Consider the following 24,928-nt stretch of genomic DNA (forward strand, 5'->3'; position numbering starts at 1 on the left):
TGGATGACAGGCTGTATGGACACTTCATTCATCCATGCAACCTGCCATCTAGATGTAGCAGTGCTGGACCTGTCGTGGGACAAATGGATTAAAAGCATCTTTGTGGAAATGTGAGGAATATTGTTATTTCATTTTTTACCTCTTTTGCAGATGACATGGGGAATGGGCAAGGTTGTAAGTATGGTTTAATTAAGAATATTGAAGTCTGTGTCATTCTTTCAATTAAAGGACTTTTTCTGTGTTTTTTTGCAATGTGACCATGGGGTTAGTAATGGGGGCGTCTCATTGACACCTCTCCATTACTAACCTCGGGGCATGATGTCACCTGACAATGCAAAGGTGTCATCAACCCCCCCAACTATCATCCCACTTGCCACTGCTACAGGGCAAGTGGGAAGAGCGAAACTAAGTGCCAGGATTGGCGTATCTTAGAGATGCGCCTTTTTGGAGGCGGCCGAGAGCTGATGTTTATAGCCTGGGGGGTCAGTATCCATAGCCCGTTCCTGGGCTATTAATATCAGCCCGCAGCTGTCTGCATAGCCTTTGCTGGTTATTAATAATAGGGGGATCCCACGTCATTTTTTGGGGGGTCCCCCATTTTAATAGCCAGTAAAGGCTAAGTATAGTTGTGAGCTGATATTATTGGCCTGGGAAACTCCATGGGTATTGCCCTCTTCCCTGGTTATAAATATCTGCTCCCAGCCATCGGCTTTCGCTCTGCTGTTTATGAAAATTGTCGGGAACCCACGCTATTTTTTCAGGAAAAATAATCTTTCATTAATTAAATACATGTAAAGTAAGCTGCACACACACTGTACTAATATATGTATATGTCACATACAGTACATCTATATATCTATCTATTCTATTTGTATTTACTGTATGTAATCCATTTCTTCTATCCTGTCGGCTCCTGCAGTGATTTTACAGTACACAGCAGATGAATTGCTGTTTTTCTTCTACCTATCTATCCATATACAGTAATGTATAATGTGTCACTGACATCTATATATCTATTTATTTTATGTGTATATATCTATTCTATGTATTCGATTCTAAGCTGTCACTCTGTGATTTGAATTGCCGGCTTTTATTTTATCATGTATCTATCTATCTATCTATCTATCTATCTATCTATCTATCTATCTATCTATTATATATCTATCTATTATATATATCTATATATATATTTGAAGAATATTTCCATTGAAAATTATCTGTAAATGACTTAGAGCATTGCCCTATATAAAAGCTCATGTTGAAATCGCATTGCAGTCGGATAGCAATTACACTGCATTCGGATGGAAATCGGATGCTAGGTGTGAAAAATCAGATTGTACTCGCATAAAAAACGCATGACACTTGCATTATACTCGTCCAATTCTCCTGCATCAAAATCGGACCGATTTTAAAATCGCTAGTGTGACTCCAGCTTTCTGGTAAAATTCCCTTTAAAAGTTTCTGGGGACTCAAACTGGAATTATTTGAGATAAAGTAGTAGTTATATTATGTATAGAACATTTCATTTACCGCCTTTTCAGCCAAAAATTTGAATAGTAAATAAAACCGTATTCATTTCTTTGCAATAGATAACTGATTGTAACATAATAAGGCAGATGGGGGCTGCTCACAGAATAACTTATTTTTTCATTGTTACAAAATAGCACGTGACTAATGCAAGATCATAAGATCAATACTGAATCTAAAGATAGACATATACATCTCTGGAAAAAATAAAGACACCACTGCAAAAATTTCAGTTTCTCTGATTTTTCTCTTTATAGGTATATTTTTGAGTAAAATGTTAATTGTTACATAGTTACATAGTTACATAGTTATTAAGGTTGAAGGAAGACTGTAAGTCCATCTAGTTCAACCCATAGCCTAACCTAACATGCCCTAACATGTTGATCCAGGGGAAGGCAAAAAAACCCCATGTGGCAAAGAGTAACTCCACCATGGGGAAAAAAATTCCTTCCCGACTCCACATACGGCAATCAGACTAGTTCCCTGGATCAACACCCTATCAAGGAATCTAGTGTATATACCCTGTAACATTATACTTTTCCAGAAAGGTATCCAGTCCCCTTGTTCTTTTAGTCTATAAACTTCTGACAACATGTCTCCGAATTTCCAAGCAATAAATTTTGTATTTTTCTTCTGACAAAGAAATATGGTCAAAATAAAAAAAACAACAACAGGGCTTTCAGACCTCAAATAATGCAAAGAAAACAATTTCATAATCATTTAGAAACAACAATACTAATGTTTTAACTTAGGAAGAGTTCAGAAATCAATATTTTGTGGAATAACCATGATTTTTAATCACAGCTTTCATGCGTCTTGACATGCTTTCCACCAGTCTTTCACACTGCTTCTGGCGCAAACATTTAAGCAGTTCTTCTTTGTTAGATGGCTTGTGACTATCCATCACCCTCTTGATTACATTTCAGAGGTTTTCAATGGGGTTCAGGTCTGGAGATTGAGCTGCCCATGACAGGGTTTTTTGCCAGAGCTATAGGTAGACAGACAGACAGACAGACAGACAGACAGATAGATAGATAGATAGATAGATAGATAGATAGATAGATAGATAGATAGATATGTGATAGATAGAGAGCTATATAAATATGCATACACAGTGTATTAATAATTTGGATGCAATATCCAATGATACCGTTATATTATTTCTTAGAATTGAGCCTTCTCAGTTGCTTGTGTAACATTTATTTCCCAGTTTCCTGCACTTATACAGCTGTTCGGCTGGGGGAGGAGAACATCATTATGAGCTGAGCTGTTTTATTGTCAGCACTGGCAGATCTCCGATATTGTAGTGCAGACCCTTCTCATACACAATCTACCAGTGTTTGACCCAGCTTATATGACCATCCCCATGATGTGGCTGTGCACCTGTCTTACTCTGCTAGCACTAAGTACTGGTAAGTAAACATTACCTTCATGCAATCACTAAATTGGAAGTTTTCATGTAATATTTTGGCATTTCTATATAATCATACATAGATAACATTTGGGAAATTGTAAATTTGGGCAGTTTATTGTGTCATTTGTAATTCCATATTGCTGTATGATTATGTTCATGCGGTAAAGTTTCAGACTAGAGCGGTACAGGGTGTGTCTGCTGGATCATGATAGTTCATGTCTATCAACGTACTGGAAAGCACATTCCCTATGCCATATCATGTTATTACTATATTTATGGATTGACTTGGTACCAAGATGTTTTCTTCCGCCTTTATTATTTTGCATGTAAAATATTTTATATGCATATTTAGAGTTATTTTATATTGTGAAAACCACCTGTAACTGACGATGGGTCACTCATCACTGATTGAATTATTGCTACATAACCTGTGAAATGTAGAATTCTATATACGGTAATACATTATCTATTTTACATGCAAACTCTTGGGCCCTTAGAAATAGCATGTTATTTAAATATAATGTTTCTCAATGAGCATGAACACCACAGCCGATCCGAGATATTGGACGTTGGGCACAGTCTGCTAAAGAATTACATTTTAGAGGTTTTAGCTGATAATATTGTTTTCCCCAAAGATAGGTAGTGCTGATATAGCAGTACTGCCTACATAGAAAATAAAAGCATAACATAACAGTGTCTCGTAGTGTAGTTTGCCTCATCACTGAGAAGCACGAATTAAAATGTATAACTGGTCTATACGAACAACGTGCATATTAATGAAGGGGTGTAAACTGCTTGTCTATGTAAGGATTTAAAGCTCCCATGCTCTGGAGATTAGTTTTGATCCACCATATCTGGCCATGAGTTGAATTTCAAGAGACCATTAGCCATGTAATATGAGATCATTTTCCTCAATAAAAAGTTACAGTAAACAATTTGGATTTATTTCTTTGATTTGGTTCTTTTCATCTGATCTTTAGGTCAAATTTATGCAGAAATATGGAAAATTTTAAAGAGTACACAAACTTTCAAGCACCGCTATATATGGCATTTTTCAACAATTTTTCTTTTGCATGCTCCATATTTATCTCTTTCTCCATCTAGAATTGTCAGTTTTCCCTCAGCTAGTAAGTGAAGAGCTATTCTATAACACATAACCCACAGAGACATTGAGGAGATCCTGCTCACCTATCTCCTAGGCCCCTTCACATGTCTGTTTATTGTGTCCATATGCGATCTGTTTTTTAAGGGCCGCAAATACAATGCGCACATGTAAGGTTTATCACATGGATCGTGTGTCCATGTGAAAAACCCGCAGACATGACCCTTTGTTTGTGCAGCATGGACAAAATGCATGCGGCACACATGCACACAGATGACACACAGCTAGCATGGACCAGCGCCTGGGAAAAAGTGGTACAGTTCGCACTGATCCCAGGCGCTGGGTGCTGAAGGCAGCTCTCATTCTTGTTGCATGGTCTCCCTGAGATTTGTATGACGAAGCAACAATGATGGGAGTTGTAATCAGCATCTGCTGTGCACATCGTGCGTAAAATTACGAATTAAATTAAAAAAATGGTGTGGGCTCCCACGTAATTGTTTTAACCAGCAGAGAGAAAGCCCATGGCTGAGGTTGATGTTAATAATCTAGGAAAGGGGACAATATCACAAAAGGTTTCCATGCCATTAATAACAGCTCACAGCTGTTTGTTTAGCCTTTACTGGTTAGTTTACGAGGGACTGCATAAAAAAATGACATAGGGGTCCCCATAAATTCAAACCAACAAAGGCTAATCAGACAGCAGTGGGTTGATATTAATAGCTTGGGAAGGGGCCAGGGATATTGCTTCGCCCCCTCTCAGGCTATTAACATCAGCCCTCAGCCACCTCAGAAATGGTGCATCCATAAGATGTGCCAAATCTGAAGCTTAGCCTCTCTCTTCCAAATTGTCCTGGTGTGGTGGCAAGCGGGGTACATCTGGATGTCTTGATGAACAGTGGCATGATGCAACCGTTCTCCCTGACATCCAGGACACACAGAGCTGAGTTTGGGATGCTGCTTTAGTGATGAGCGGTAATGTCATAGAGGTTACCGTCGTTCACTGACAACTTTTCCAACACTCAGGACACTGTGAGCGGCCCGATGACTTGTGGTGACCTTTATGACATCACCACTAGCACCATGATCTCACTCATACCCCAGCAGTTACCTTTCCCTCTGCAGGTTATAAAAATTACGCAGGAGCCCACATCATTTTTTTTATTTAATTCTTAATTTTACACACGGGTGCGGAGTACAATTCCCATAATTGGCGACTGGTCGCGTTAATCTCAGGGAGACCAGGCGACAAAATGAGAGCAGCCTTCACCACCACTGGGAACTGCTAACTGTAGCTCCTTTCCCAGGCTCTGGTACATGACACAGGAGCACACGGATGGCACAAGGATGTGACACACTGACAGCAAACAGATACATGGATGTCACATACGTACATACACATGGCACATGTACATGGACCACGGATCTCATCAGTACTTGTTTTTCCTGTGCAGGAATCACCAGGACGTGCGAAGGAGGCCTAAGAAGCAGTAGCAGAATATAGGACACTAGATGGTGGCCCGATTCTAACGCATCGGGTATTCTAGAAAATGTATGCGTAGTGTATAGCACAGCCCATGTAGTATATTGCACAGCCACGCAGTACATTGTGCAGCCCACGCAGTACATTGCGCAACCCATGCAGTACATTGCGCAGCCCACGCAGTACATTGCGCAGCCCACGCAGTACATTGCGCAGCCAACGCAGTACATTGCGCAGCCAACGCAGTACATTGCGCAGCCCACGCAGTACATTGCGCAGCCCACGTAGTACATTGAGCAGCCCACGTTGTATATTGCGCAGCCCACATTGTATATTGCGCAGCCAACGTAGTACATTGCGCAGGCCACGTTGTATATTGCGCAGCCCACAAAGTATATTGCGCAGCCCACATTGTACATTGCGCAGCCCACGTTGTATATTGCGCAGCCCACGTTGTATATTGCGTAGCCCACGTTGTATATTGCGCAGCCCACATTGTATATTGCGCAGCCCACGTTGTATATTGCGCAGTCTGTTGTGAATTTGCTTTTTGCTCCCTCTAGTGGTTACTAGTTTTTTGACTCTGGTTTTTCTGTCATTCCTTTTATCCGCACCTGGGTCGTTAGTTAGGGGTGTTGCTATTTAAGCTCCCTGGACCTTCAGTTCAATGCCTGGCAACGTAGTTATCAGAGCTAGTCTGCTGTGCTCTTGTCTACTGATCCTGGTTCCAGTTATATCAGCTAAGTCTGCCTTTTGCTTTTTGCTATTTGTTTTGGTTTTGTATTTTTGTCCAGCTTGTTCCAAATCTATATCCTGACCTTTGCTGGAAGCTCTAGGGGGCTGGTGTTCTCCCCCCGGACCGTTAGACGGTTCGGGGGTTCTTGAATTGCCAGTGTGGATTTTGATAGGGTTTTTGTTGACCATATAAGTTACCTTTCTTTATTCTGCTATCAGTAAGCGGGCCTCTCTGTGCTAAACCTGGTTCATTTCTGTGTTTGTCATTTCCTCTTACCTCACCGTCATTATTTGTGGGGGGCTTCTATCCAGCTTTGGGGTTCCCTTCTCTGGAGGCAAGAAAGGTCTTTGTTTTCCTCTACTAGGGGTAGCTAGATTCTCCGGCTGGCGCGTGTCATCTAGAATCAACGTAGGAATGATCCCCGGCTACTTCTAGTGTTGGCGTTAGGAGTAGATATATGGTCAACCCAGTTACCACTGCCCTATGAGCTGGATTTTTGTATTCTGCAGACTTCCACGTTCCTCTGAGACCCTCGCCATTGGGGTCATAACAGTTTGCCAGGCCAGTATTAAATGTTTAATGCATTGCAGAAGAGGGATTATAAGAAAGAAGATTCTGAGTTTTTTTTTTTTTTTTTTTCTTTTTCCCCTTTACCTCAGAGTGGCTATGCTTGCTGCAGACATGAATGTCCAGACCTTGATTACAAGTGGACCAGCTGGCTACTCGTGTGCAGGGCATACAAGACTATGTTATCAAAAATCCTAGGTCCGAACCTAAAATACCGATTCCTGAACTGTTTTCCGGAGACAGGTTTAAGTTTAGGAATTTCGTGAATAATTGTAAATTGTTTTTGTCCCTGAGACCCTGTTCATCTGGAGATTCTGCTCAGCAAGTAAAAATTGTTATTTCGTTCTTACGGGGCGACCCTCAGGATTGGGCTTTTTCGCTGGCGCCAGGAGATCCGGCATTGGCTGATCTTGATGCGTTTTTTCTGGCGCTCGGTTTACTTTATGAGGAACCCAATCTTGAGATTCAGGCAGAAAAGGCCTTGCTGGCTATGTCTCAGGGGCAGGACGAGGCTGAAGTGTATTGCCAAAAATTTCGGAAATGGTCCGTGCTGACACATTGGAACGAGTGTGCACTGGCCGCTAATTTTAGAAATGGCCTTTCTGAAGCCATTAAGAATGTTATGGTGGGTTTTCCCATTCCCACAGGTCTGAATGATACTATGGCATTGGCTATTCAAATTGACCGGCGGTTGCGGGAGCGCAAAACCGCAAATTCCCTCATGGTGTTGTCTGAACAGACACCTGATTTAATGCAATGTGATAGAATCCTGACTAGAAATGAGCGGAAAATTCATAGACGCCAGAATGGCTTGTGCTACTACTGTGGTGATTCTACACATGTTATCTCAGCATGCTCTAGACGTATAGCTAAGGTTGTTAGTCCTGTCACCGTTGGTAATTTGCAACCTAAATTTATTCTGTCTGTAACTTTGATTTGCTCACTGTCATCTTATCCTGTCATGGCGTTTGTAGATTCAGGTGCTGCCCTGAGTCTCATGGATCTCTCATTTGCTAAGCGCTGTGGTTTTACTCTTGAACCATTAGAAAATCCTATTCCTCTTAGGGGTATTGATGCTACACCATTGGCAGCAAATAAACCGCAGTATTGGACACAGGTTACCATGTGCATGACTCCTGAACACCGCGAGGTGATACGTTTCCTGGTTTTGCATAAAATGCATGATTTGGTTGTTTTGGGGCTGCCATGGTTACAGACCCATAATCCAGTCCTGGACTGGAAGGCTATGTCAGTCTCAAGTTGGGGCTGTCGTGGTATTCATGGGGATTCCCTGCCTGTGTCTATTGCTTCTTCTACGCCTTCGGAAGTTCCGGAGTATTTGTCTGATTATCAGGATGTCTTCAGTGAGTCTGAGTCCAGTGCACTGCCTCCTCATAGGGACTGTGACTGTGCTATAGATTTGATCCCGGGCAGTAAATTTCCTAAGGGAAGACTGTTTAATCTGTCGGTACCTGAACATACCGCTATGCGTTCATATATCAAGGAGTCTCTGGAGAAAGGACATATTCGTCCGTCTTCTTCCCCTCTTGGTGCGGGATTCTTTTTTGTGGCAAAAAAGGACGGATCTTTGAGACCTTGTATTGATTATCGGCTTTTGAATAAGATCACTGTCAAATTTCAGTATCCTTTACCGCTGTTGTCTGACTTGTTTGCCCGGATTAAGGGTGCCAAGTGGTTCACCAAGATAGACCTTCGTGGTGCGTACAACCTTGTGCGCATTAAGCAAGGTGATGAATGGAAAACCGCATTCAATACGCCCGAAGGTCATTTTGAGTACTTAGTGATGCCTTTTGGGCTCTCCAATGCGCCTTCAGTTTTTCAGTCCTTTATGCATGACATTTTCCGGAAGTATCTGGATAAATTTTTGATTGTTTATCTGGATGATATTTTGGTTTTTTCTGATAATTGGGATTCGCATGTGGAGCAGGTCAGGTTGGTCTTTAAAATTTTGCGTGAAAATTCTTTGTTTGTCAAGGGCTCAAAGTGTCTCTTTGGTGTACAGAAGGTTCCCTTTTTGGGGTTCATTTTTTCCCCTTCTGCTGTGGAGATGGACCCAGTCAAGGTCCGAGCTATTCTTGATTGGACTCAGCCCTCGTCAGTTAAGAGTCTTCAGAAGTTCTTGGGCTTCGCTAACTTCTACCGTCGTTTTATCGCTAATTTTTCTAGCATTGTGAAACCTTTGACGGATATGACCAAGAAGGGCTCCGATGTAGCTAACTGGGCTCCTGCTGCCGTGGAGGCTTTTCAGGAGTTGAAACGCCGGTTTACTTCGGCGCCTGTTTTGTGCCAGCCTGACGTCTCACTTCCCTTTCAGGTTGAGGTGGATGCTTCGGAGATTGGGGCAGGGGCCGTTTTGTCGCAGAGAGGCCCTGGTTGCTCTGTTATGAAACCTTGTGCCTTTTTCTCTAGGAAGTTTTCGCCTGCCGAGCGAAATTATGATGTGGGCAATCGGGAGTTGTTGGCCATGAAATGGGCATTTGAGGAGTGGCGTCATTGGCTCGAGGGTGCTAAGCATCGTGTGGTGGTCTTGACTGATCACAAAAATCTGATGTATCTCGAGTCTGCTAAACGCCTTAATCCGAGACAGGCCCGCTGGTCATTGTTTTTCTCCCGCTTTGATTTTGTTGTCTCGTATTTACCAGGTTCAAAGAATGTGAAGGCCGATGCTCTTTCTAGGAGCTTTGTGCCTGATGCTCCTGGAGTCACTGATCCTGTTGGTATTCTTAAAGATGGAGTTATCTTGTCAGCTATTTCTCCGGATCTGCGACGTGTGTTGCAGAGATTTCAGGCTGATAGGCCTGAGTCTTGTCCACCTGACAGACTGTTTGTCCCGGATAAGTGGACCAGCAGAGTCATTTCCGAGGTTCATTCCTCGGTGTTGGCAGGTCACCCGGGAATTTTTGGCACCAGAGATCTGGTGGCCAGGTCCTTTTGGTGGCCTTCCTTGTCAAGGGATGTGCGGTCATTTGTGCAGTCCTGTGGGACTTGTGCTCGAGCTAAGCCTTGCTGTTCTCGTGCCAGCGGTTTGCTCTTGCCCTTGCCTGTCCCGAAGAGACCTTGGACACATATCTCCATGGATTTCATTTCTGATCTTCCGCTATCTCAGGGCATGTCCGTTATCTGGGTGATATGTGATCGCTTCTCCAAGATGGTCCATTTGGTTCCTTTGCCTAAGCTGCCTTCCTCTTCCGATCTGGTTCCTGTGTTTTTCCAGAACGTGGTTCGTTTGCACGGCATCCCTGAGAATATTGTGTCAGACAGAGGATCCCAGTTCGTTTCCAGGTTCTGGCGATCCTTTTGTAGTAGGATGGGCATTGATTTGTCGTTTTCGTCTGCTTTCCATCCTCAGACTAATGGACAGACGGAGCGAACCAATCAGACTTTGGAGGCTTATTTGAGGTGTTTTGTCTCTGCGGATCAGGACGATTGGGTGACATTCTTGCCGTTGGCTGAGTTTGCCCTTAATAATCGGGCTAGTTCCGCCACCTTGGTTTCGCCTTTTTTCTGCAACTCTGGTTTCCATCCTCGCTTTTCTTCGGGTCATGTGGAGCCTTCTGACTGTCCTGGGGTGGATTCTGTGGTGGATAGGTTGCAGCAGATCTGGAATCATGTGGTGGACAACTTGAAGTTGTCACAGGAGAAGGCTCAGCGCTTTGCCAACCGCCGTCGCGGTGTGGGTCCCCGACTACGCGTTGGGGATTTGGTATGGCTTTCTTCCCGCTTTGTTCCTATGAAGGTCTCCTCTCCCAAATTTAAACCTCGTTTTATTGGGCCTTACAAGATATTGGAAATCCTTAATCCTGTATCTTTTCGTCTGGATCTTCCTGTGTCGTTTGCTATTCACAATGTATTTCATAGGTCCTTGTTGCGGCGGTACATTGTGCCTGTAGTTCCTTCTGCTGAGCCTCCTGCTCCGGTGTTGGTTGAGGGCGAGTTGGAGTACGTGGTGGAGAAGATCTTGGATTCTCGCCTCTCCAGGCGGAGGCTTCAGTACCTGGTCAAGTGGAAGGGCTATGGTCAGGAGGATAATTCCTGGGTGGTCGCCTCTGATGTTCATGCGGCCGATTTAGTTCGTGCCTTTCATGCCGCTCATCCTGATCGCCCTGGTGGTCGTGGTGAGGGTTCGGTGACCCCTCACTAAGGGGGGGGTACTGTTGTGAATTTGCTTTTTGCTCCCTCTAGTGGTTACTAGTTTTTTGACTCTGGTTTTTCTGTCATTCCTTTTATCCGCACCTGGGTCGTTAGTTAGGGGTGTTGCTATTTAAGCTCCCTGGACCTTCAGTTCAATGCCTGGCAACGTAGTTATCAGAGCTAGTCTGCTGTGCTCTTGTCTACTGATCCTGGTTCCAGTTATATCAGCTAAGTCTGCCTTTTGCTTTTTGCTATTTGTTTTGGTTTTGTATTTTTGTCCAGCTTGTTCCAAATCTATATCCTGACCTTTGCTGGAAGCTCTAGGGGGCTGGTGTTCTCCCCCCGGACCGTTAGACGGTTCGGGGGTTCTTGAATTGCCAGTGTGGATTTTGATAGGGTTTTTGTTGACCATATAAGTTACCTTTCTTTATTCTGCTATCAGTAAGCGGGCCTCTCTGTGCTAAACCTGGTTCATTTCTGTGTTTGTCATTTCCTCTTACCTCACCGTCATTATTTGTGGGGGGCTTCTATCCAGCTTTGGGGTTCCCTTCTCTGGAGGCAAGAAAGGTCTTTGTTTTCCTCTACTAGGGGTAGCTAGATTCTCCGGCTGGCGCGTGTCATCTAGAATCAACGTAGGAATGATCCCCGGCTACTTCTAGTGTTGGCGTTAGGAGTAGATATATGGTCAACCCAGTTACCACTGCCCTATGAGCTGGATTTTTGTATTCTGCAGACTTCCACGTTCCTCTGAGACCCTCGCCATTGGGGTCATAACAGCAGTCCACATAGTATATTGCGCAGCCCACGTTGTATATTGCACAGCCCACATTGTATATTGCGCAGTCCACGTTGTATATTGCGCAGCCCACGTTGTATATTGCGCAGCCCACGTATATAGCAATGTGGGCATGATATCCCTGTTAAAAAAAAAAGAATTAAAATAAAAAATAGTTATATACTCACCTTCCATTGGCGCCTGGATCCAGGAAGAGGGTACCGACGCTTGGGATCCACCGAAGCTCCGCGGAGCCGCTCGCGCAGCTGCCGCCATCTTCCGTTCCCAGGATGCATTGCGAAATTACCCAGAAGACTTAGCGGTCTTCTGGGTAATTTCGCAATGCATCGCCAGGAACGGAAGATGGCGGCCGGCGCGAGCGGCTCGGCGGACTACGGAGTGTGAGTATAGCAGGTTTTTTGTTTTTTTATTATTTTTAACATTACATTTTTTTGCTATTGATGCCGCATAGGCTGCCTCAATAGTAAAAAATTGGAAACACACAGGGTTAATAGCAGCGGTTACGGAGTGCGTTACCCGCGGCATAACGCGGTCCGTTACCGCCGGCATTAACCTTTTGTGAGCGGTAACCGGAGGGGAGTATGCGGACTCCGGGCACTGAGTGCGGGGAGTAAGGAGCGGCCATTTTCTTCCGGACTGTGCCCCTCGCTGATTGGTCGTGGCAATGGTCGTGGGCGTTTTGCCACTACCAATCAACGACTTGGATTCCATGACAGACAGAGGCCACGACAAATGAATATCCGTGACAGAAAGAAAGACAGAAGGACAGAAGGACAGAAAGACGGAAGTGACCCTTAGACAATTATATAGTAGATTATATATTATGGAGCATTACTGAGCAAATTAGTTTTGAATCCAGCACTGGGGGTGGTAAACACTAACTTCAAGCTTCTGTATTATCTTTTTGTGTCTTTCTGTTTTTTTCTCCATGCTTTTCTATTTTGGTCATTTTTTGGCCAGATTTGTAGCAGAGGCTCCAAAGCAGATGCCTAATTCTGAGAGTGCTCAGTGTAGTAGGTGGGGAGAAGGAAAGAATTGGCTGAAAATTGTAGAAATTGCATTTTATCTAATAAGATTTATTGCAAAAGTTTTTGTATAATATTGCCTTATACTGCTAATAATGTAGATACAGTGGGGCAAAAAAGTATTTAGTCAGTCAGCAATAGTGAAAGTTCCACCACTTAAAAAGATGAGAGGCGTCTGTAATTTACATCATAGGTAGACCTCAACTATGGGAGACAAACTGAGAAAAAAAAATCCAGAAAATCACATTGTCTGTTTTTTTATCATTTTATTTGCATTTTATGGTGGAAAATAAGTATTTGGTCAGAAACAAAATTTCATCTCAATACTTTGTAAAATATCCTTTGTTGGCAATGACAGAGGTCAAACGTTTTCTGTAAGTCTTCACAAGGTTGCCACACACTGTTGTTGGTATTTTGGCCCATTGCTCCATGCAGATCTCCTCTAGAGCAGTAATGTTTTTGGCTTTTCGCTTGGCAACACGGACTTTCAACTCCCTCCAAAGGTTTTCTATAGGGTTGAGATCTGGAGACTGGCTAGGCCACTCCAGGACCTTGAAATGCTTCTTATGAAGCCACTCCTTCATTGCCCTGGCGGTGTGCTTTGGATCATTGTCATGTTGAAAGACCCAGCCACGTTTCAACTTCAATGCCCTTGCTGATGGAAGGAGGTTTGCACTCAAAATCTCACGATACATAGCCCCATTCATTCTTTCATGTACCCGGATCAGTCGTCCTGGCCCCTTTGCAGAGAAACAGCCCCAAAGCATGATGTTTCCACCACCATGCTTTACAGTAGGTATGGTGTTTGATGGATGCAACTCAGTATTCTTTTTCCTCCAAACACGACAAGTTGTGTTTCTACCAAACAGTTCCAGTTTGGTTTCATCAGACCATAGGACATTCTCCCAAAACTCCTCTGGATCATCCAAATGCTCTCTAGCAAACTTCAGACGGGCCCGGACATGTACTGGCTTAAGCAGTGGGACACGTCTGGCACTGCAGGATCTGAGTCCATGGTGGCGTAGTGTGTTACTTATGGTAGGCCTTGTTACATTGGTCCCAGCTCTCTGCAGTTCATTCACTAGGTCCCCACGCGTGGTTCTGGGATTTTTGCTCACCGTTCTTGTGATCATTCTGACCCCACGGGGTGGGATTTTGCGTGGAGCCCCAGATCGAGGGAGATTATCAGTGGTCTTGTATGTCTTCCATTTTCTAATTATTGCTCCCACTGTTGATTTCTTCACTCCAAGCTGGTTGGCTATTGCAGATTCAGTCTTCCCAGCCTTGTGCAGGGCTACAATTTTGTTTCTGGTGTCCTTTGACAGCTCTTTGGTCTTCACCATAGTGGAGTTTGGAGTCAGACTGTTTGAGGGTGTGCACAGGTGTCTTTTTATACTGATAACAAGTTTAAACAGGTGCCATTACTACAGGTAATGAGTGGAGGAAAGAGGAGACTCTTAAAGAAGAAGTTACAGGTCTGTGAGAGCCAGAAATCTTGATTGTTTGTTTCTGACCAAATACTTATTTTCCACCATAAAATGCAAATAAAATGATAAAAAAAACAGACAATGTGATTTTCTGGATTTTTTTTTCTCAGTTTGTCTCCCATAGTTGAGGTCTACCTATGATGTAAATTACAGACGCCTCTCATCTTTTTAAGTGGTGGAACTTGCACTATTGCTGACTGACTAAATACTTTTTTGCCCCACTGTATAAAGTAAGACATAGTTACACAGGATGGTATTAACATGCACAAATACTCAAATAGTATAGTTAGGCTATATAAAAGGTAGCACAATAATATTGGACACATCTTTAAAAACTGAAACTGTTTGAAATAGATCTGGAGCAGAATTCCACATACACATGGGTACCATCCTTACACAGGATATGGTAGTCATATTTTTGCACGTTGGTGAAAATGTTTTGGATTGCAGGTTTGATTTAGTTAGTGTTAGGTGTCAGGATTCTCCCGCTGCGCAGGATAGATCCCAAGCATTGCCTGGTGTTGCGGTCTCCCATTCTGGCCCGGCTGAAGCAAGTGCTGCTCAGCACAGACGTCAGTCTCAGTGTCTTGCTCAGGTCATGGTATTCATTTAGTTACTGCTGGCTTTCCAGTCAAGTCTATGGTAACCAGCGATATACAGGTGCAGCCTGATGCTTGGGAGTCTAAGTCCAGAGATTTCCCTACTAAGCATGTATGTGATGTGGCGTCTGCTCATTGGTGGTCAGAGGGTTGCTACCCTGGTGAGGTGGCAGCTTCGGATTGGTCCACAGGCGATGCCTCGGCTGACTGGGCGTGAGTGTTTGGGGTGGAGCCTTGTAAAGAAAACACCCCCTAGTGGCGTGCGCGGGCGTGCTAGTATTAGTTTTGTGAGGTCTATGTGAGTGGATACTCTACCACTCTGTTTGCCCGTGTCGCTCTGTTCATTGAGAGCTCTTACTTTGGCAGGTAGGGATAGGACAGGGAAGCTTCCCCTTGGCTTAGAATCTGTCTCCTTCATGTTTGCCGATAGCACAGTTGAGTCACAGAGCAAATCCAACCTCAGGCTACACCTTTTAGGGACAGCGTCAGGCCATTGCACCTAGTGTCACTTGAGTTCTTTTCCTTGACTCGATTTCTGCTTTATTACACGTGTGCAGTTAGCACAATTTACTTGCAGTGTGAGTACTACTCACATGCTACTTCTCCTGTGACGTCTATCAGTTTTAGCATCCTGCTTACTTTCAGCCGTGCCTTTCCGTGCAGTAACTGAGTTGGTACTCTGAGTTCTGTTCACACTGAGTGACGTTAAACACAGTGCGGTTTTAGTGATCGCTCGTTGTTTAGTACCGTCACTGCTCACTAGCAGCAGTTTTCCACCTCTGCACAGTGGACCCCGGGTTGAGATTGCACTTTATTATTTATTTTTATATTTAGCGCAATCCGCCAACCCTAACAGTCTGTGAGCCAAAGGAACAAAGAATTTGTGTATTTCTAAAAAAAATATATATATAATTAGAGGTGAGCAACTTTCTGGGTTTGATTTGTCCGATTTGTTTTAAAAAATCTGATTTGGACAGAATCAATTCAGTATGAATAGAAAGTGCTCAGAAGTCTCCTATTGCCCTTAAATATGTATATAACACAGAGGTCTCCAATGATCATAGTCAGCCCCTTTCGAGCTTTTTAATGCTAAGGCACCCTTAGTAATGTCAACATGGTCTTGAGATACAGGTCCTTCTCAAAAAATTAGCATATAGTGTTAAATTTCATTATTTACCATAATGTAATGATTACAATTAAACTTTCATATATTATAGATTCATTATCCACCAACTGAAATTTGTCAGGTCTTTTATTGTTTTAATACTGATGATTTTGGCATACAACTCCTGATAACCCAAAAAACCTGTCTCAATAAATTAGCATATCAAGAAAAGGTTCTCTAAACGACCTATTACCCTAATCTTCTGAATCAACTAATTAACTCTAAACACATGCAAAAGATTCCTGAGGCTTTTAAAAACTCCCTGCCTGGTTCATTACCCAAAACCCCCATCATGGGTAAGACTAGCGACCTGACAGATGTCAAGAAGGCCATCATTGACACCCTCAAGCAAGAGGGTAAGACCCAGAAAGAAATTTCCCAACAAATAGGCTGTTCCCAGAGTGCTGTATCAAGGCACCTCAATGGTAAGTCTGTTGGAAGGCAAAAATGTGGCAGAAAACGCTGTACAACAAGAAGAGGTGACCGGACCCTGAGGAAGATTGTGGAGAAGGACCGATTCCAGACCTTGGGGAACCTGAGGAAGCAGTGGACTGAGTCTGGTGTGGAAACATCCAGAGCCACCGTGCACAGGCGTGTGCAGGAAATGGGCTACAGGTGCCGCATTCCCCAGGTAAAGTCACTTTTGAACCATAAACAGCGGCAGAAGCGCCTGACCTGGGCTACAGAGAAGCAGCACTGGACTGTTGCTAAGTGGTCCCAAGTACTTTTTTCTGATGAAAGCAAATTTTGCATGTCATTCGGAAATCAAGGTGCCAGAGTCTGGAGGAAGACTGGGGAGAAGGAAATGCCAAAATGCCTGAAGTCCAGTGTCAAGTACCCACAGTCAGTGATGGTGTGGGGTGCCATGTCAGCTGCTGGTGTTGGTCCACTGTGTTTCATCAAGGGCAGGGTCAATGCAGCTAGCTATCAGGAGATTTTGGAGCACTTCATGCTTCCATCGGCTGAAATGCTTTATGGAGATGAAGATTTCATTTTTCAGCACGACCTGGCACCTGCTCACAGTCCACAAAAACACTGGTAAATGGTTTACTGACCATGGTATTACTGTGCTCAATTGGCCTGCCAACTCTCCTGACCTGAACCCCATAGAGAATCTGTGGGATATTGTGAAGAGAAAGTTGAGAGACGCAAGACCCAACACTCTGGATGAGCTTAAGGCCGCTATTGAAGCATCCTGGGCCTCCATAACATCTCAGCAGTGTCACAGGCTGATTGCCTCCATGCCACGCCGCATTGAAGCAGTCATTTCTGCCAAAGGATTCCCGACCAAGTATTGAGTGCATAACTGAACATTATTATTTGATGGTTTTTTTGTTTGTTATTAAAAAACACTTTTATTTGATTGGACGGGTGAAATATGCTAATTTATTGAGACAGGTTTTTTGGGTTATCAGGAGTTGTATGCCAAAATCATCAGTATTAAAACAATAAAAGACCTGACAAATTTCAGTTGGTGGATAATGAATCTATAATATATGAAAGTTTAATTGTAATCATTACATTATGGTAAATAATGAAATTTAACACTATATGCTAATTTTTTGAGAAGGACCTGTACATGGCTATGGGCAAGTAGATAGTCATCAGTAATAGCAAGCAGTTTGTTTATCCCCTTCTCACATTAGGACATGAATAAACGTCCTGGGAAGAGGTTGCGCATGTGTGGAAGGAGCTCAGGAGCAGAGCTCCTTTTATACTGTACTGATGTTGTCTATATTACATATAGCCATGGCTGATAACTATTTAGATGGTGCTGTCTCTTTCTGCGCTGGTGCTTGTTTGCATCAGCTGTAAAGAAGTGAATAATAATAATCTTTATTTTTATATAGCGCTAGCATATTACGCAGCGCTTTATAGTTTGCACACATTATCATCGCTGTCCCCGATGGGGCTCACAATCTAAATTCCCTATCAGTATGTCTTTGGAATGTGGGAGGAAACCGGAGTACCCGGAGGAAACCCACACAAACACGGAGAGAACATACAAACTCTTTGCAGATGTTGTCCAAGGTGGGATTAGAACCCAGGACCCCAGCGCTGCAAGGCTGCTGTGCTAACCACTGCGCCACCATGCTGCCCACGAGTGAAGGTGTTTTCCACACTTCCCCTTGAAGATACAGTATGTGAAATGATGTAGTGTCTTATAGTGTTATTATAGTGTAATCCCTGATGATGCCGCAGACACGGTGAGACATGTTGGGGGGTGGAGTGTGCTAAATTTATGTCCTATTCTGCCAGATAGAGGTTAGCACCCCGGGGTGTTACCGAATTGCAAAAAAAGATAGTAGCATGCTATATAACAATGATATTTATATGGTTTATTTGGGGTTTTCTCCAATGTGATAATTTATGTATCCCTCAAAAGCCTGTATATCCTCAAATTTATGATTTAAGAGCTAAGTGAGGGCACAACACAGACTTTCCAGGTAGAATATCAGATAGGGAGGAGTTTACAGTAATTGCAGACCTCAAGTCTGGTTAGTCAGCGGAGCCACATGCAGTGGGTGCTTTTGTGGCAAGAGAGAGATGATCGAGGCAGGTACTGAGCTCCTACGAGAGAAGCTACAATGTGAAGGAAGTGAGTAGTGTCTGGGGTTGGTCCAGAGCAAAAGAAAGAAACCGAAGAAGTATTGACCCTGGTGCAGGAAACTGTCGGTCGGGTAATGGGATAAAGAAGGAAGGAAAGCGAGAAGAAGAGGAAATGTCCCACGTGGTAGTCAAGAGGCGCTAGCAAAGCAAAAAGCTAAGTAATGCCCAAATTGGCATAGAAAATATATAGGACTCTTGCTTGCTGGACTGTAGTGCCATCACTTGCGTCACTTTAGGGAGCAGGTGGACCAGAAGGTGAAGAGTGATACTGATCGCCCACTTAGCTGGCAGAACATTGGATGCTAAACAGTGACTGTGGTGCAAAAAAATTAGTGCCGGACGATGAAACAAAATTTTTACAGATTGGACTAATATTAACGATGGTCTTTAACCTGTTCAAGACTGGCCCATTTACCTCTATTCCTGACCAGACACCATTTTGTTTTTTATCATACATGCGGTTAAAAGAGCTTAAAGCGAACCTGTCACCCCCAAAATCGATGGTGAGGTAAGCTCACCGTCATCAGGGGCTTATCTACAGCATTCTGTAATGCTGTAGATAAGCCGCCGATGTTACCTGAAAGAGGAGAAAAAGACGTTAGATTATACTCACCCAGGGGCGGTCCCGCTCCGATGGGCGTCTCAGGTCCGCTCCGGCACCTCCCATCTTCATTCCATGATGTCCTCTTCTGGTCTTCACACCGTTGCTTCGGCGCAGGCGTACTTTGTCTGCCCTGTTGAGGGCAGAGCAAAGTACTGCAGTGCGCAGGCGCCGGGCCTCTCTGACCTTTCCTGACGCCTGCGCACTGCAGTACTTTGCTCTGCCCTCAACAGGGCAGACAAAGTACGCCTGCGCCGAAGCTGCGGCGCGGAGACCAGAAGAGGACGTCATGGAATGAAGATAGGAGGCGCCGGAGCGGACCTAAGACGCCTATTTGACCACGGACCGCAGCAGGACCGCCCAGGTGAGTATATTATAACCTCTTTTTCTCCTCTTTCAGGATACATCGGGGGCTTATCTACAGCATTACAGAATGCTGTAGATAAGCCCTAAGCCCCTGATAACGGTGAGCTTACCTCACCATCGATTTTGGGGGTGACAGGTTCCCTTTAAAAAAATTCTCTTTCGGATATTCAAGTAATATGTTAAATATATTATATTGAAAATAAGTCTTTTTTTACATGGGACTTTGTTTCTATTTCACTTTCATCTCTCTCTCTTTAGCTTTTTGGTATTAGTTTCCATCTTTGGTACTACATTCTTCAAAATGCTACACACAATTCATGAATTTGGCGCAAGCCAGAAAATGTTTTTTCTGTCTTGAACTGTTTTTGCAACAATTGATCGCAATTAATGACTCAGGCGGAAACATCTGCAATTGCTAATCTCCGCCCACAAAGCCGTAAAACAAAACAGGCGAGCTCATATAAAATAGACATAAAAAGGGTTAAAAATAGAATAATGAATTGGCTACAAACAAAATACACCAAACTAAACAAAAACAGGCACAAATGCAATAATGAATTGGAGTCTTTGTTTCTATTTTTTCCTTCTGTTTTTTTTTTTTTAATGAGCACAAAATGTATTAAAAATGTATTCCCCATTCTGTAAAAATATTTTTTATATCGGGCAAATTTTTATTTTTTGTTTATTAATTGCGGAGCTAGTGACAGTGATTTGGATTGACACTGCAGTTTTTTTTTCTTTTTAGTTAATTTATTTTATACTTGTTTTATTGATTTATTTTTGATTTATTTATTTCAAAGAACTTTGGGGGACATTTAAAGATTGAAATCTTATTAATTCCCTTGTAATTGGGGCTGGTATATTAGGGATATACAGTTTGCTGATCGTATAACAGAGCTGTCTGGGTCTCCTCTGATGCAGGAGTTATTGCTCCCTCACTATACACAGAGGTCACATGATCGCTGTGTATGGAGGAGGAAGCGCTCTCAGCGCTTCAAAATGCTGTGCACACAGTGCTTCTTTAGTGCTGTGTATACAGCATTGGAGAATGCACAGCCAGATCCCAGCTTCTGGAGCTATATCATCTTGTGTAGTTGTGATCCCATGGAGCTACATTTTAGAAGTGGTAAATCTGCTAGGCTGATGCAGGAAAGTAAAAGGAAATATTGGGTGCGGAATCGCAGACACTTGCCAGATGCAAAAAAATGGGTGCTGTGCTAATTTTTTACTCTTCTTGCAAACAGAACAGACTGATTAGACACAGTGATTGTGAATTAATGCAGTAACAGCAGCCCTCTCAATGTCAGTGACATGCGTATATTTCCCTCTAAGTTTTATAAGTCGCACAGTGTCTGACTAATTTCTGAAGTGCTTGCTCCTGTCCATATTCCCCACTAAATGGCAACAGCATCTCCTGCTTGGGCTTTTATAGTGGCTATAAGTCATCAGTGACCTCACACCTATAGTCCCTCGTGATTGGCTGTACTATAAGTTGCGGTGCCTGCTGCATGCCATTATGGGAAAGCCTGCCGCATTGTATCTGAGGTAATATGATCTTTTTTTCTGCTTTATGTTATTTGTAACATGGTGATGACCAATTTAGGCAATTTGTCTAAAACTAATCAAGAATTATTTGAATTCACAAACTTCATTGATTAGAAAAGTATACTGAAATTGCATAATTGATTTAATCAGCTCTATTTATAATTAACTTCAAGGAAAGATAGCCATAGCAGCACTTCCTTCCAATGCCAGTGAAAAGCTAGTCCAGTTATGGCTACTTTCTTGTTAATGCTCCAAGCTGTGTCAGAAGATTTACTGTAAAATAATAGGTACTTTGACTGTTAAAAATGCATGATCATAAATATGTGAATCCGCTTTGATTCATGCAAATATGTGATATAGAAAAGGTCAATCAGAAAATGCCATAGGGATAATAAACATATTAATGCATATTACAATTATGCTGTACCCTCGCCAAGCGTTTCTTGGCAAAGTAGCAGCATTGCCGATCCACTAATGTGAAAACAAATTAGGTGATACACAAATGAAGAAGCATGCCTTATAGATATCTATATAGATAACCGAGAGTATGAATACCAAGTATATGTAAAATGTGAAATTTGAAAACATAGCATTTCATCGACCTATCTCATTTACGAGCTCCTTCTCCCTCCTGCTTTCAATTTATGTTACCGTATATTAAAAAGAGGATGAGATGTGGAAGAGTCTTTCATTAACCTCTCTACCCCCGAGGTTGGTTTGCACGTTAAATACTGGGACAATTTTTACAATTCTAACCACTGTCCATTTATGAGGTAATAACTCTGGAAAGCTTCAATGGGTCCCGGTAATTCTGATATTGTTTTTTTCGTGACATATTGTACTTCATGATAGTGGTAACATTTCTTGGTATGACTTGTGTTTATTTATGAAAAAAAATGGAAATTTGAAAATTTTGCAATTTTCCAACTTTGAATTTCATGCCCTTAAATCACAGTAATAGGTCACACAAAATAGCTAATAAATAACATTTCCCACATGTCTACTTTACACTAGCACAAATTTGGAACCAAAGTTTTTTTTGTTAGGAAGTTATAAAGGTTAAAAGTTGACCAACGATTTTTCATTTTTCCAGCTAAATTTACAAAACCATTTTTTTTAGGGAACACATCACATTTGAAGTCACTTTGAAGGATCTATATGATAGAAGATACCCAAAAGTGACACCATTCTAAAAACTGCACCCCTCAAGGTGCTCAAAACCACATTCAAGAAATTTATTAACCCTTCAGGTGCTTCACAGGAATTTTTGGAATGTGGAAAAAAAATTAACATTTAACTTTTTTCACAAAAAAATTACATCAGATCAATTTTTTTTTTATTTTTGACAAGGGTAACATGAAAAAATTGAGCCCAAAATTTGTTGTGTAATTTCTCCTGAGCATGCCAATTAACCATATAAGGGAGAAAACCACTGTTTATGTGCACAGCAGAGCCCGTAAGGGACGGAGCTCCATTTGACTTTTTGAATGCAAAATTTGCTGGAACAATTGGCGGACACCATGTCACGTTTGGAGAGCACCTGATGTGCCTAAACAATGAAAATCGTCCACAAGTGACATCATTTTGGAAACTAGACCCCTCAGGAAACTGATCTAGATATGTGGTGAGCACATTGAACCCTCAAGTGCTACACAGAAGTTTATAACATTGAGCTGTAAAAATAACAAAAATCACATTTTCCCCACAAATATGTTTTTAGCACAAAATATTGCATTTTCACAAGGGTAACAGGAGAAATTGAACCATACAATTTATTGTGCAATTTCTCCTGAGTACGCCGATACCCAATATGAGGGAGAAAACTACTGTTTGGGTGTGTTTGGGAAGGAGCGTCAGTTGACTTTTTAAATGTAAAATTTCCTGGAATTATTAGCTGATGTCATGTCCCATTTGGAGAGCCCCTGATGTGCCTAAACAGTGGAAGCCCCCACAAGTGACCCGACTTTGGAAACTAGACCCCTCAAGAAATGTATTTTCATGTGTGGTAAGCACACAGAAGTTTATAACGTTGAGGTGTGAAACTAATTTTTCCTCACAAAAATGATATTTTAGCCCTAAATTTTGCATTTTCATAAGGGAAACAGGAAAAATTGCACCATACGATTTGTAGTGCAATTTAAAGGGCACCTGTCACCCCGTTTTTTGAAGATGAGCTAAAAATACCGTTAAATAGGGGCAGAGCTGGGCGTTACATTAGTGTCTTTGTGTGCCTTTATAACCTACCTAAGCTGCCGAAATACCTTTGTAAAGTCGCCGTTTTCTGCTGTCACTCACGCTGGTCTGGTCATATGGGCGTGGTGACAGCGCTGTTTCTCCCCCAGAAACCTGCTCATCATTACGTTGGTGGCGTAGTGGTGTGCGCATGTCCAAAGCGAAGATCCACTGCCCAGGAGATTCAAAACAGCGCGGTCTTCGCTATTCGCCGTTTACCGGTGGGCGCGGCCATCTTTCCTGTGGCCGCGCGTGCGCAGATGGAGCGTTCTGCTGCCCGGGGCTTCAGGAAAATGGCCGCCGCGATCTCCATCTGCGCACGCGCGGAATCCCGCGGCCATTTTCCTGAAGCCCCGGGCAGCAGAGCGCTCCATCTGCGCTCGCGCGGCCACAGGAAAGATGGCCGCGCCCACCGGTAAACGGCGAATAGCGAAGACCGCGCTGTTTTGAATCTCCTGGGCAGTGGATCTTCGCTTTGGACATGCGCACACCACTACGCCACCAACGTAATGATGAGCAGGTTTCTGGGGGAGAAACAGCGCTGTCACCACGCCCATAGGACCAGACCAGCGTGAGTGACAGCAGAAAACAGTGACTTTACAAAGGTATTTCGGCAGCTTAGGTAGGTTATAAAGGCACACAAAGACACTAATGTAACGCCCAGCTCTGCCCCTATTTAACGGTATTTTTAGCTCATCTTCAAAAAACGGGGTGACAGGTTCCCTTTAACCTGAGTACACCACCTGAGTACACCGATACCCCATATGAGGGAGAATACTACTGTTTGGGCGCACGGCAGGGTTCAGAAGGGAAGGAGTGTCATTTGACTATTTGAATGTAAAACTTCCTGGAATCAATTCCGGATGTCTTATGTGGGGGAATACTACTTTTGAGGCACAGTGCAAAGCTCAGAAGGGAAGAGGTGCCATATTGGAGTTCAGATTTTGGTGGAATGGTTTGAGGGTACCATGTCACATTGACAGAGCCACTAAGATGCCAGAACAACAGAAACCCCCTATATGTGAACTTATTTTACAAACTACACTCCCCAAAGAATTTATCTAGTTGTGCAGTGATCATATTGACACCATGGGTGTGTTACAGAATTTTATACCAGTGAGCAGTGGGCAGTGAAGAAAAAATAACTACCTCATTTTTCGGATTATAAGATGCACTTTTTTTCCCCAAATTTGGGGGAAAATGGGGGTGAGTCTTATAATGCGGATATACCTTATCGGCACGTCGCTGCGGGTGTCCGGTGCTGCTGCTGCGCTGTGTCCGGAGGTGTTGCGGGGGGCTCTGCTGACATTTTGCGAAGGCCAGAGCCCCCGCAGTTCCATGGTTTCCTGTGTGGTGGACTCCGGGAAAACTCAGATCTCATCTCCCGAGATATTGGTACCGAGATCTCCATCTGCGCATGCGCTGCCCCCTGGCGTCCATTTTCCTGGAGTCCACCGCACAGGAAACTACGGAACTGTGGGGGCTCTGGCCTTTCACAAAATGTTGGCAGAGCCCTCAGCAGCG

The 24,928-nt window shown here is 43.2% G+C and overlaps 1 protein-coding gene across 1 annotated transcript in view; it reads left to right on the forward strand.

Moving 5' to 3' along the window:
* Positions 1–2,777: 2,777 nt before the first annotated feature.
* LOC143775753 (neuronal acetylcholine receptor subunit alpha-3-like) overlaps positions 2,778–24,928 on the forward strand; it is a 125,300-nt gene continuing 103,149 nt past the window's right edge. The window contains exon 1 of the mRNA XM_077264269.1: positions 2,778–2,939. Coding sequence (XP_077120384.1) covers positions 2,882–2,939 — 58 coding nt within the window. The 5' untranslated portion in view covers positions 2,778–2,881. The remainder of the gene's footprint in view (positions 2,940–24,928) is intronic.

Source organism: Ranitomeya variabilis, chromosome 5 (assembly GCF_051348905.1).
Source record: "Ranitomeya variabilis isolate aRanVar5 chromosome 5, aRanVar5.hap1, whole genome shotgun sequence".
Taxonomy (NCBI): domain Eukaryota; kingdom Metazoa; phylum Chordata; class Amphibia; order Anura; family Dendrobatidae; genus Ranitomeya; species Ranitomeya variabilis.